The sequence below is a fragment of the Odocoileus virginianus genome, chromosome 10 (assembly GCF_023699985.2).
Source record: "Odocoileus virginianus isolate 20LAN1187 ecotype Illinois chromosome 10, Ovbor_1.2, whole genome shotgun sequence".
NCBI lineage: Eukaryota > Metazoa > Chordata > Mammalia > Artiodactyla > Cervidae > Odocoileus > Odocoileus virginianus.
The window spans coordinates 59,403,800-59,417,554 of NC_069683.1; the positions used below are offsets into that span (position 1 = coordinate 59,403,800).

Consider the following 13,755-nt stretch of genomic DNA (forward strand, 5'->3'; position numbering starts at 1 on the left):
AAAGAATCTGTCTGTAGTGTGGGAGATCTGAGTTCGATCCCAGGGTCGGAAAGATCCTCTGGAGAAGGGCATGGCAACCCACTCCAGTATTCTTGCCTGGAGAATTCTGGCAGGGTACAGTCCATGGGATCACAAAGAGTTGGACAGGACTGAGCAACTAACACTTTGTTTCTTTCATACTTGATTTCCAAGCCTAGTGTGGAGGGTGCTATTGCTATGCTATGCTAAGTCACTTCAGTTATGTCTGACTCTTTGCAACCCCACGGACCGTAGTCCACCAGGCTCCTCTGTCCAAAGGATTCTCCAGGCAAGAATACTGGGGTGGGTTGCCATTCCCTCCTCCAGGGGATCTTTCCAACCCAGGGATGAAACCTGCGTCTGATGACTCCTGCATTGGCAGGCAGGTTCTTTACCACTAGTGCTGAGCAGTTTATTAACCAGTGATGTATTTTATTTATATTTCTCAGTCAAAATCCAACCTTCTTTTGATTTGCTTCTCCCAGGTTACTTGTAGTTTAGCAGTTCAATACGTTGCCTCATTGTGGAACTTGAACAGTTACAGTTCTGGGAACCAATTTACCCCATGAATACAATAGAAGTTCACACTCCTGAGTTACACCGACTCTTTTTATCCATGGCACAGTTTGCAGCCCACAGGCTCAGTGGGTAGGAATCTTGCACTGTCCTTTTCTTGTAGATGGATAATCTGTGTTTACTAGTGGCAATGAGGAAAGAGAGATGAGGAAATTCAGGAAGAATAAGGTAACTGCTTTGCTCAGTTCCCTGAATTTTACCTTATTTAGGTAGGAGGCCAACAGGCTGGCCCCAGGACACTGTTCTCCACAGACAGTATGTTTGGGGAAAAAAGTATTACTCATTCCTCACTCTCCCCGCCAGCGTCTGCCAGAAATGTTTGTGGCAGGATGTGGAGAAGGCAGGGATTCTCAGATGGGGGCATAAGCAGTGTCCAGATAGTGGAGGGACATGCAGTTAGGTCCTGAAAACAGCTCTACATTGAGAGGGAACCCTGGGCTGAGAAGAGAGAAGTGGGTAAGTGCCAAGCTTGGGTACTCGTTACCTAAATGTGAATCATACTGGCAAGTGCCATGGAGCGCTTCATATTCTAGACCCTTTTCATGTAATTATATATTAAATCTTCACAACAATCCCATGAAGCAGGTACAGTTCATTTCACAGATGAGGAAACTGAGGCCTAGAAAGCTTTAAATAATTTACCCAAGTCAGTCAGCTAGTGAGAAGCAATGTCTAGACACCACTAGCCCTTTGAGCCAGCAGTGCATAGGAGCTGGGCTGTCCGCTGGGCCCGGAGGCAGGTGGGGGCTCAGCCCGACTGCCACAAAAGAAGGGGCTCCCAGGGAGGTGGCCTCTGGAATACGGATCCGGTAGGAGGAAAATACAACCACTAAAGACTGACACACAAGGTGAAAAGGTAAACAAAAACTTGTTACCTAAGGGATTCACGTAGCAAAAAGGAACCAGTAATGGAGACCTAGGTTTAGTAATAATAACATAGTCGTAACCACCATTTACCATGTGCCAGGCATGGCAGTGGGTGTTTTATAGTTATGTAATCTGCAGCGTCACACAAGATGAGGGTTTTAGTCTCCATTTTCCAGGTGAGAAAACTGAGGCTTGGAGACTTTTGCATTACCCAACTTCCTATGTCTAGAGGGTAGTGAGGCCAGAACTACAAGCCCATGTCTATCTAACTTTCAACACTATGCTTCAGCCTCTGTGAAACCATGATAGAGAAATTCACACATTGGACACCAAAGGTGGAATAGTAGCAGTTAAACAGGCTCAAATGCCATAGGAATGCAGGGTTAGGAACCTGGGAGGCAACTGAATGCAAAATCCACAAAGATGTGAATGTCCTAAAGTAATGGTTGTTCAACCAAAGTCTGGGACACTTGCCCAGTGGGGACTGTTTATTTCAACTTTCCACCCAGTCCCAACTCTAGAGAGTAAATCCAACATTCCAATAAAACTCAAAAAGCAATTTATTTTAAAGGTGATTTTCTAAAGGTCATATTATAAGACTGGTTTGAAGAACAAGTTACCTTCAGCTTAAGACCTAGAAGTGCAACAGATTCCCTGACTTATCAATTAAGGGCATATAATAAAAAAACATATGTTTGATTTTGACTATAATTACAATACTTTCACTCATACAGTTTAGGAGAAACTTGTTCACAGCTCCCAGTCACTGATGCTCATCCACACTACCTTCCTAGCGGCCCTCAGTCCTCTATCTCCAGCCCAATGTCAAACTCTTGCAGTGATCATGTTACAGTAACTGTTATTGTTGAAAGTCTCAGCTTCAACTCTATAAGTTACCAGCTGCATTTTGCCATCTAAAATGCTTCTATCTGCTATACAAATCATAGTTGATGAATCCATAAGAATCGGTTGATAACTGACAGCTAAGAATCACTATCTATAGTGCAGTGATCACTGTAGCTGTGACTCCTCCAACATGCAACACACGTCATTTAAAATTAGAATCCTTTTTAGTTCTAGAATCAACTGTAGTTCTAAATTCTAAAACACAAGTTAGACAAGAATACTGAACCCAGAAAGACTCCTGTTCAGATTTGATGGAGAAACCAAAAGCTTTCCAGACAAGCAAAAGTTAAGAGAATTCAGCACCACCAAACCAGCTTTACAACAAATGCTAAAGGACTTCTCTAGGCAGGAAACACAAGAGAAGAAAAAGACCTTAAAAACAAACCCAAAGCAATGAATAGTAATAGGATCATACATATCGAAAATTACCTTAAGTGTAAATGAATTAGATGCACCAACCAAAAGTCATAGATTGGCTGAGTGGATGAAAATGTGTTCATTATGCATGTCCACCTACAACGTCACTCTACTTAACTCCCCAAATTGTACATAATTATGTTAAATTGTTAGATTAATCATGTTTCCATTATGGCTTGCAATTGAAATTATCTTTTATTTTTTTGTCTGGCTGTTGATTGTGAAAACTGATAAATATCTTTTACTACTGTGATTATGTAACTATTATTCATTTTAATACCATTGTATCATGATTGGTCAACAGAAAATAATAGAATTCTATATCACTAAAACTACCATTTAATATAAAAAATAAAACCTGTAGTCACTTTTTAAAATCCAAAAGCACATTAGAATTATCTTGGAATTTTTGGAAAAATACAAATGCCCAGGTACTGGTTTTTTCTCTGAAGTTGCAGATTCGATTCTAATGAGCAGCCATGTTTAAAAACAACTGGACTCTATGATGATCTTTTACTTTTATCTAGTTTGTTTTACTCTTTATATTTCAATTCAGTGCTTTCATTTAGTTTATGTTTTCCAATTTGTCTCTTTTTTGTTGTTGTTCTTTCTCAAGCCTTTATCAAATGTAGTAGAAAAGCTTCTGCATACATATGTATATAAATGGGACTTCCCGGGTAATTCAAATAGTAAGGTTTCTGCCTGTAATGCAGAAGACCTAGGTTTGATCCCTGGATGGGGAAAATCCCCTGGAGAAGGGCATGGCAACCCACTCTGGTATTCTTGCCTGGAGAATTCCATGGACATAGGAGCCTGGTGGGGTCTCAAAGAGGGGGCCCATGGGGTCTCAAAGAGTTGGACACAACTGAGCAACTTACACACACACACACACACATATAAATAATATATATAATATGTATATTATAATATATATATTTTTAAAGATATAAACTTTTATATGCTTAAAATAGCTCAAGAAGGACCTAAGAAACTGGTTACAGTTGTCTCTAGGGAGGGGAAAGACACTAGAGGAGAGACCTAAAAACTGAAGCATAATATACATACAAATAAGTTCACATATTGTAGGTTTCCAGCTCAGTTTTCACAAACTGAGCACATCTGAGTAACCAGCACTTAGAACAGGAGTCAGAATCTTATCAGCATCCCAAAAGCAAAATGGGTAACCCTCTATCATGATTTTTTTTTGCGGGGGGGGGGAATGTGTTGAGTCTTCATTGCCGTGTGGGCTTTCTCTAGCTGCGGAAAGTAGGGGCCACTCTCTCGTTGCAGTACTTGGGCCTCTCATTGCAGTGGCCTCCCCTGTTGCAGAGCATGGTTTCCAGGGCTCATAGGCTTCAGTAGTTGTTGCTCTCGGGCTCAGGAGCTGTGGCCCACACGCTTAGTTGCTTCGCGGCAACTAAGAGATCAGGGATTCCCTTCCTGGACCAGGGATCAAACCCATGTTTCCTGCATTGGCAGGTGGATTCTTCACCACTGAACCACCAGGAAACCCACTTCTCTTGTTTATATTCTGTTTTTTGTGGGTTTTTTTTTTTTTTTTGTTTTTTTTTTAGCCATGAGGCCTGTGGGATAGTTTGAGGTTTTAATTATGTGTCTTTGTGACTGTCTCTTTGCGTACATCTTGTTTGAGACTCAGTGCTTCCTGGACTTGTTTGGTTCTTTTGCCAGATTAGGGATGCTTTCAGCCATTATCTCTTAAATAGGTTTTCTGTCCCTTTCTCTTTCTTGTTCTGGGACCTCTTTTATGTGAATGTTCCTCCCCTTGATGTTCCCTCAGTGATCCCTTTACTATCCTCACTTTTGTCTTCTTTTCTTTCATAATTGAGATTTTACTGGTTGTTTTGAGGATCAGGACACAGACATTTCAATTTGTACACAATTCTTATTACACATACCAAAAAATCATGTAATTGTGATTCTTTCTGAACAGTTTATTCCAGTGACTTTCCAGCTGAAAAAGTGGAGGCAAATTTTCCTTAACAGTATACAGGTACCAATATATTCAAATGTTGATGTGCTGTTATATCATAAGTCCCACTAATTCACAGTCAGATATTATATACATACCTACTCAAGTTTTTCAAGTTTTCGATGAGCTCACAGCACATTAACAAAGTTTCTAGGAAAACTGGACTACCATGACCAAAGAAAGATGGTACAGAGTGCACAAAATTCTGACCAGGATAGCCAGGATCAAGGAGTAGTTTGTTTTAGGAAAAATTCTACCCAAAATCAACATGGGAAGAGAAGTAAAGTGTTCAGTGAGACTTGCCTGGTGGTCCAGTAGTTAAGACTGTATGCTCCCAATGCAGGGGGCATGGGTTTGATCCCTGCTTAGGGAACTAAGATCCTGCATGCCATGTGGCACAGCCAAAAAAAAAAGTGTTCAAGACATTAAATGCACAACAGACTCCAAATGGTCATTTGGTAGTCTTTGTATTATAGGATATAAAAGCTACCCCATCTTTGGAATATTAAGCTGACACCTAACACAATCAAAATTTCCCATATTCAATATTCCACTATTTCTGATTGCACCAAAAAAAAAAAAAGAAAGAAACAAAAGAACCAGAAAATTGTTTACAACAGCAACATGGATGGGCCTAGAGATTGTCATATTGAGTAACGTCAGACAGAGCAAGACAAATACCATATGATATCACTTATATGAGGAATCTTTAAAAATGGTACAAATAAACTTATTTACAAAACAGAAATAGAGTCACAGATGTAGAAAACAAACTTACGATTACCGGGGGGGAAGGTGGGAACATATTGGGGTTGACAAAGACACATACTATATATAAAATAGATGACAAATAAGGACCTACTGTATAGTACAGGGAACTCTACTCACTACTCTGTACTGGCCTATATAGGAAAAGAATCTAAAAAAGAGTGGATATATGTATGTGTATAACTGATTCACTTTGCTATACATGTGAAACTAACACAGCAGTGTAAATCAACTATACTCCAATTAAAAAAAAAAAAAGCCTTACACTTTAAAAATGAAGTGCGATTCCCTCTTTCTTAAAACTACTACTAGAACTACTAAAAAAAAAACCTAATTAATAATAAAAAAAAATAATAATAATAGTAATGCATCTGGATTGAACGAGAAGGTAGACTGGGACCACCGATAGGACCCGGTGTGTGATGTTAACCACACATAGCTTCTTTCTTTCCTGCTTCCTCAGAGTCTGGGCTCTCCTCCTTTACAGTTTCTCCGTTTTATGCAGGTAAACCTCCAGTCTCTGGGTTGGTCACTTCTGCCTGTTTTGCCTTTGCTCCCCTTTTCCGTTTTGTTTGCATTTTTCTGTCTGAAAATTTATCCTTTTCCGATGCCTTTTTTGGCTTTGTTTCCACTTTTGGCGGAGCAGGTTTAGATGACAACCTCCCGAATCTCCTCTTGGGGTCCTCCTTTGCTGTCCTCTATGCAGAGCTGCCCTTCTTCTTGGGCATGCTGGTGGCGGGGCGGGCGCACGCTGGGGGTGCTGAGAGAAATCCAGAAGCTGGGCTGCCTGTCCACTGCTGCTCCTCCTGCTCCCAGAGGAGCTGGGACCCCTCACGAGCCCTCTTCTTATTTCTTTTGTTTTATTCTCTTTCCTTTTTGCTATTCTGATTGAGTGACTTCTACTATCCTTGCCTTCCAAATCACTGGTCTGTTTTTTGTTTTTTTTTTGCATTCTCTGATCTCCTGCTGGTTCCTACTAGTGTATTTTTTATTTCAGTTAATGAATTCAAAATTGTGAAATCTTTCTTTTTTTTTTATCTTCTAGCCCTTTGGCGAAAGAGGCTTACAATTCTTTGAGCCTTTTGTTGATTCTCTCCCTGAATTCGTCCAGTTTTCTACTGAATCTGATAAGCATCTTATGATTGTTACTTTGAAATCTTTATCTGATAAACTTTATCTTCTCTTCGTTTAGTTCTTTTTTTTTTTTTCTGTTGTTTTAATTTTGCCTAATTCTGTTTCTAACTGGACATGGAAAAACGGACTGGTTCCAAATTGGGTAAGGAGTACATGAAGGCTATATATTGTCACCCAGCTTATTTAACTTACATGCAGAGTACATCATGCAAAATGCTGGGCTGGATGAAGCACAAGCTGGAATTCAGATTGCTGAGAGAAATACCAATAATCATAGATATGCAGATGACACCACCCTTATGGCAGAAAGTGAAGAAGAACTAAAGAGCCTCTTGATGAAAGTGAAAGAGGAGAGTGAAAAAGTTGGCTTAAAACTCAACATTCAACAAACGAAGATTGTGGCACCTGGTCCCATCACTTCATGGCAAATAGATGGGGAAACAATGGCAACAGTGACAGACTTTTATTTTTGGGCTCCAAAATCACTGCAGATGGTGACTGCAGCCATGAAATTAAAAGACACTTGCTCCTTGGAAGGAAAGCTATGACCAACCTAGACAGCATATTAAAAAACAGACATTACTTTGCCAACAAAGGTCCATATAGTCAAAGCTATGGTTTTTCCAGTAGTCATGTATGGATGTGAGAGTTGGACTAAAAGGAAAATTGGGCACTGAAGAATTGATGCTTTTGAACTGTGGTATTGGAGAAGACTCTTGAGAGTCCCTTGGACTGCAAGGAGATCCAACCAGTCCATCTTAAAGGAAATCAGTCCTGAATATTCATTGAAAGGACTGATGCTGAAGCTGAAACTCTAATACTTTGGCTACCTGATGGGAAGGTCTGACTCATTAGAAAAGACCCTGATGCTGGGCAAGATTGAAAGTGAGAGGAGCAGGGGTCGACAGAGGATGAGATGTTTGGATGGCATCACCGACTCAGTGGACATGACTTTGAACAGGCTTGGGGAGTTGGTGATGGACAGGGAAGCCTGGTGTGCTTCAGTCCATGGGGTCGCAAAGAGTCGGACAACTGAACTGACTGACTCCTGAACTCTGTTTGAGTATATCAACTTCATCGCCCAGTCTTGAAAGGGTGGCCTTATGTAGGAGGTGTCCTATAGGGCCCAGTACAATCTCCCCTGGTCAACCCAGCCAGGTGCCCCCAGGGTATGCCCTGTGTAGGCTGCGTGTGCCCTCCTGTGATGGGTGGACAGCAGTTGCTGTGGGTGTGCTGGTGCGTGAGGTTGGTCCCCAGGCAGGCCTCCCTGTGACTATGGCAGACACCCTAGTAGGTGGGGTTGGTCCCTGGTCCAAACGTCCACAGGCCTGGCTCTGAGTGCTGTGTGGAGGGTGTGCTGGTGTGTAGGTCTGGCCTCTTGGGTTCTCAGGAGAAACCAGGGCCAGGGCAGGCAGTGTTAGTTAGGCTGATGGAGACTGATAGAAACGGGGCTCACTAGCACCAGGCCAGCTACATGAGAAGAAAGTGAAAACGAACGAAGATCTGCGGGCACTTCTGCCCCCATAGGAAGTTCCACTGGACCCCTCCCCCTCTGGGCCCCGAAATGAGTCAAGGACTCCCTGTCTTGTATGGCCCAGGAGCTTTTCAAGCTGCTGCCTCTGCGCTGGGTTTGGAGTATGAGTTTCTGCGTTGAGCCCTTTAAGAGCGGAGTCTCTGCCGTATCCCAGGGCAACCCCCCATCCTCATCCCCGCACCCCCGCTCCCCCAGGTGTAAGCCCTGCTGGTTTTTAGAACCAGCTCTTTTGGGGACTCAGCTTCCTGGTGCAGGTCCGGATGCTGGGGAGCATGATGGCCCCCTGGCTCCTCAGGGGGTACCTCTGTGGTTGTGATGTCCCTTGGGGTTCTGGGTTGCCTCACAGGAGAAGAACCAAGGTTTGGTTTTCATAGACCAGGACTCTGCACCTCCTGCCTTTCTCATCGTGGCCTTTTCCTTATAGCCTTAGTTGTAGAAAGTCTGTTGTGCTAGTCTTCAGGTCAGTCCTGAGAGACAGCTGTTCTTTACCACGTTGTAGTTTTGGTGTGTCCCTGGGAGGAGGTGAGCCGGGATTGTCCTGCTCCACCAACTTGACCTGGAATTTGTGCAAGGCGCTACCCTGAGCACTTGGCCAAACCGAAGTTCAACCTAAATAGGAGCTAGAAGATGACTCTGAACCCGGCTCTGCTGTTCCGTGAGCAGTTCTCTGCCCCAACACTCAGTTCCCAGATATCCGGACCTGCCCCTAAGAGATCTCAAGAGAGTATCTGAAAGGAGTACCGCTCTTAAAGTACTCTGTCAGAAACTCTCTCTCAGATGCCAGACCCAGAAAAGCCAGTTCAAGAGCAATCCTGCTGCCCCTCACTGCCAGCCACCTTCAGATCTGACATAATATTTATAGCTTAGGAAACTTAGGAATTTTTGCCTAGCTAAAAAATTTATGGCATTTTGGTTCCACTTCTTTGACTAAGTATGAATAGAATGCTAGATTTCTAATTTATGTTCACTCAAAACTTTGATATAGTTCCATTTATTCTGGCATCTAGTATTACTATGAAAAAGTCTAGACAGCTTATTATCTTACTAATTTAAAACAATTTTTTGAAGCTTGAAACTTTTAAACCAATTCTGAGGATACAAAGAAATACTAAGCTGTAAAAAAAGAAAATAAAAGCAAAACAGGAAATTAACATGTGATACAGTATCATTAACTAAAGTACAGATTTGTTCAAATTTCACAAAATTTTATGCTAGTTTCCATTATTTGTTTTCATACCTAGTCAAGATTCCACATTGTATTTAGTTGCATTGAGCAACTTCAGCTGCATACAGCAAATTCTGATAAATTATTTTCATTTTTATTCTCTTACAATTATTTTCTAATTTTTCTTGTTATGGCTTCTTCAATACACCCATCATTTAAAAATGGACATTTAATTTCCAAATATATGGGATTTTAAAAATATCTTTGATATCAATTTCTCATTTAAGTGCTTTCTTCTCTGCAATCTGTGTTTTTTCAATCTTTTAGCTTTATTGAGGCTTTCAATGACTAAGCCAAATGTCTCTCTTGGAAAATGTCACATTGTACTTGAAAATATGTGGGCTATTTTCAAATATCTTTTGATATTGATTTCTAACATAATGCCTCAGTTATAAGAGAACTGTATGATTTCAATACCTTTAGACCATGAAATTTTTGCACCTTGTTTTATGTCCCTGGATATGTTCCAGTGTCTTATAGTTTATAGTCCATGGGAACTTGAATAGAATTTGTATCTTGCTGATGTGTGAAAACTGTATAAATCTTAGTTATGTTGAATTGGTTCATAGTGCTTTTCAGGTTTACTATCGCCTTCTACTTTTCTGTCTATCCATTCTATTAATTTTTTAGAGCTTGATATTGAAACTCCAGCTAAAAATCTTTATGTTTTTAAGTTGAAGCTTTTGGTTGGAGTTTCAATATCAAACTCTCAAAAATTAATAGAATGGATAGACAGAAAAGTAGAAGGATATAGTAAACCTGAAAAGCACTGATGCATGTTGATGTATGGCAGAAATCAACACAATATTGTAAAGCAATTATTCTCCAATAAAAAATAAAATAATAAAATAATTGTAATATATAGTGGGACTATATGTAACTTTGTTCTGTATTTTCCAAATCTCCCGTGAATGTGTTATCATACTTTTATAATTTAAAAAAATTTTTAAAAACCACTTTAGTTAGAGACTGTAAAGTATCTCCTGCTTTCATTATACTAATAAGATTGAATTATTTACTTTTATCATTTCCTTTTTATTCTGTGGCATGTAACTGAACAACAAAGCAATAATAATAAAGTTATCTAGCCCAGCTCTTCTCAGGCTTTAATGTGCATGTCAATCACATGGGTATGTTATTAAAAAGCAGTTTGTGATATAGTCAGTCTAGGGTAGGGTCTGAGGTTTTGCATTTCTAACCAGCACCCAGGTGATGATGCTGGTGCCAGTCCAGACACTATGCTCTGAGTAAGGAGGATCTGGAAGACTGAGGTTTCTCCAGTTACTTGAATCACTTGAGTGATTTACATGCTTTTACCTGCTGCTCTGCCCAATGAAACACTATTTAGAACATTAAATCAATTTTAGATTAAAATGGGGTTGGGACTAAAGAACGTTTCCCCCAAAGGATAAACTTGCTTATTTGTCCACTTATTTCTTTACTCTAGGATAAGATGAACAACTTTTCCGTTGAGAAGAAACTTCTATCTCCTGATGTCACAGAAGAAACCCAAGCTTGTTTTACAGTTTAGATGTGTACAAAAAGCATATATTAGCCTGTAATTCCTATTATCGGTATTAGTTCCTATCTGTAAATTAATTCAAAGCAATGAAAGACTATTGGTAAAGTTTGCTAAGCACCTGAAAACAATGAAGGAAAATATTATATTTATTTTTAGTTGTCACAGTTGGAATACATTGGATGTCTAATTCAGCTTATTTTATTAAACATGCCAAATATGATAAGAAACAAAGGCATTTTATTGAGTCCTCAAGGTAAACATTATAAATGTTAACCTTTCACTGTAGTATAATTATGGTCATCCATTAAAAAGAATATCCAGGTGTAGGTAAAAGTTAGTAAATGAATGGCAGAGATGAAAAGCCTCTGACTCAGGGACAACCATTTTAATGCTAGCCTTGGTAGAGCTCATCACTTCTCTAGAATTTGTCCACTAAAAAGTAAGGAAATGGGAAATTTATGAAGTGATCTTGAAAATAGGAGTGGGGGTGAGAAGTTTTACAAATACTCAATATAATACAACTGGGCCAAAAATAGGTTAAAAAGGAGAGGGAAACCCACCCCCCAACCTTCCTTTCCCCCACAATTGTCAAAAGTAATACATATACCATATAGAAAAACTGGAAAATAAAGGAAAAAAAAAAACCCATCTGTATTTCGTTTCTAGAACTAACCACTCATAACATGCTGATATAGTTTCATTCTTTTTTCCCATGCATGTTTTATTTCACATGTTTATTTCACATTGTATGGTGTATATTTTACCCCTTTTTAACATATCATTCCTATTCATTAAAATATAACTGAATAATTACATTAAAAATCTGTATAAGTGGAGTCACTCAGTCGTGTCCGACTCTTTGTGACCCCATGGACTGTAGCCTACCAGGCTCCTCTGTCCATGGGATTTTCCAGGCAAGAGTACTGGAGTGGGGTGCCATTTCCTTCTCCAAAAAATCTGTATATGTTTGTACTAATTTTTTTTTTGCATTTATTACTCTACTTTTTGGATATTTTGGTTTTTCAGATAGTGTCTCCTGAATCTCCTGCATTGCAGGTGGATTCTTTATTGCTGACCCACCAGGGAAGCCCAATTTACTTACAGCTTTCCCCTCAAATTTAAAAAAATTCTTTTTCCTAGTCTTGTGATTACACAACTTTCATTCACCTTCCTCTCTCAAGCTCATCTTAAAACTTTCTCCAGTTTATAGTTCTCAAGTTCTCTCAGATTTAATGAAATAAATCAACTCAGGTCAACAAAGATTTGTTGACTGGGTATGTCCCTTCCCTACTTAAAAATATTTATACTATGAAATAGTCAACAATCTCTTGAGTCAAAATCCAAACTTTTCCAGATTTAATGTAAAAATTTCCACTCATTTCCACACATTCAGAGATCCTACATGTAAGCCAGTTCCAGCCACCACCATGTTTATGGAACTCTCTCATCACTGGATACTTAAAAAACAGTGTTGTGAGCCAGTGGCTAAAATTGGAGAGATTATATCTTCAGTGAGCCAAGAAATATAACACCAAAAACTACCTGGAGTTGGGGTAAAGCATTTACTATTCTTACAAATCTAAAATCTTAACCTTATCAAAATTCTTATCATCAACATTTCTGCAACATTTCAACACACAGAAATATCTATATATATACTACTTTTACTAATGTGCTCCAAGGCATAAAACATAGATTGCTATGGTTAATATTCAGAAAATGAATGATGAATGTGACTTTATTCCTATTTATCATCACTGGCATCATTGTTTTGTCAGTTACCTTTTATTCATTATTTACTAGGCTCCAGGCATTGGGGCAAGTCTTGTTTTCTTGAATAGCAAGATCCTATTTAACAATAAATACATTGCTAATCTCATGTTTGGAGAAGGAAATGGCAACCCACTCCAGTATTCTTGCCTGGGAAATCCATGGACGGAGGAGCCTGGTGGCCTATAGTCCACGGGGTCGCAAAGAGTCGGACACAACTGAGTGATTTCATTTCACTTCAATCTAATGTTACAAATCACATATACATATGACAAGATAGCCAAGACTGAATATTTAAGTAATTTGCCCCAAATCCCAAAACTTGCCCTAATTCACAAGATGACATAAATGCCAGATGATTAGACTATTCTCTGTAAATACTGGCTAAATAGATTTGAACTTTCATGACAAAATAGGCAGCATCCTTTTATTTCTGATTAATAAACATGCTGTGTAAGGAAAGATTAGAAAAGAACTTTGAAAAATGTTTTCCTACTGTAATAGAAAAATGGTTACTAGGTACTCAAGTACAGATACAACACCAGACAATAATACTCAGAGAAGATTTCTGGGCTCATATACCTTTCCACGTGGCCACGGCCAAAAGGGACCTGGAATGATGTTGTCCCAAAGGGAGCTGGCTGGTAGTTCCATCTAGGCAGCAGCAGTGCTGCTCTTAATGCCAGAAGTCGAAATCTTGTTTCACTATAAGAAAGAGAGCTCGGTTTCCACTGGTTCTACCTGTGGAGAAGATACAAACCTTGCTGTTAGCTCACAGACCCCAAGGGGGACTCTGTAGGTGACTGACTTTTATTTGCACATGCTGCTCAGTCATGTCCAACTCCTTGGAATCCCATGGACTGTAGCCGGTCAGACTCCTCTGTGCATGGGATTCTCCAGGCAAGAATACTGGAGTGGGGTGCCATTTCCTCCTCCAGGGGATCCTCCCCACCCAGAGGTCAAACCCGAGTTTCCTAAGTCTCCTGCACTGGCAGGCAGATCCTTTACCACTGAGCCACCTGCTTTTA

General features: G+C 39.8%; 1 protein-coding gene and 1 pseudogene across 1 annotated transcript in view; one reads left to right on the plus strand and one right to left on the minus strand.

The window, feature by feature from the left end:
- Positions 1 to 11,512, plus strand: part of C10H11orf97 (chromosome 10 C11orf97 homolog) — a 29,809-nt gene extending 18,297 nt beyond the window's left edge. The window contains exon 4 of the mRNA XM_020885501.2: positions 10,883 to 11,512. Coding sequence (XP_020741160.2) covers positions 10,883 to 10,887 — 5 coding nt within the window. The 3' untranslated portion in view covers positions 10,888 to 11,512. The remainder of the gene's footprint in view (positions 1 to 10,882) is intronic.
- LOC110132286 (non-histone chromosomal protein HMG-14 pseudogene) lies at positions 5,931 to 6,270 on the minus strand (annotated as a pseudogene).
- Positions 11,513 to 13,755: the final 2,243 nt, after the last annotated feature.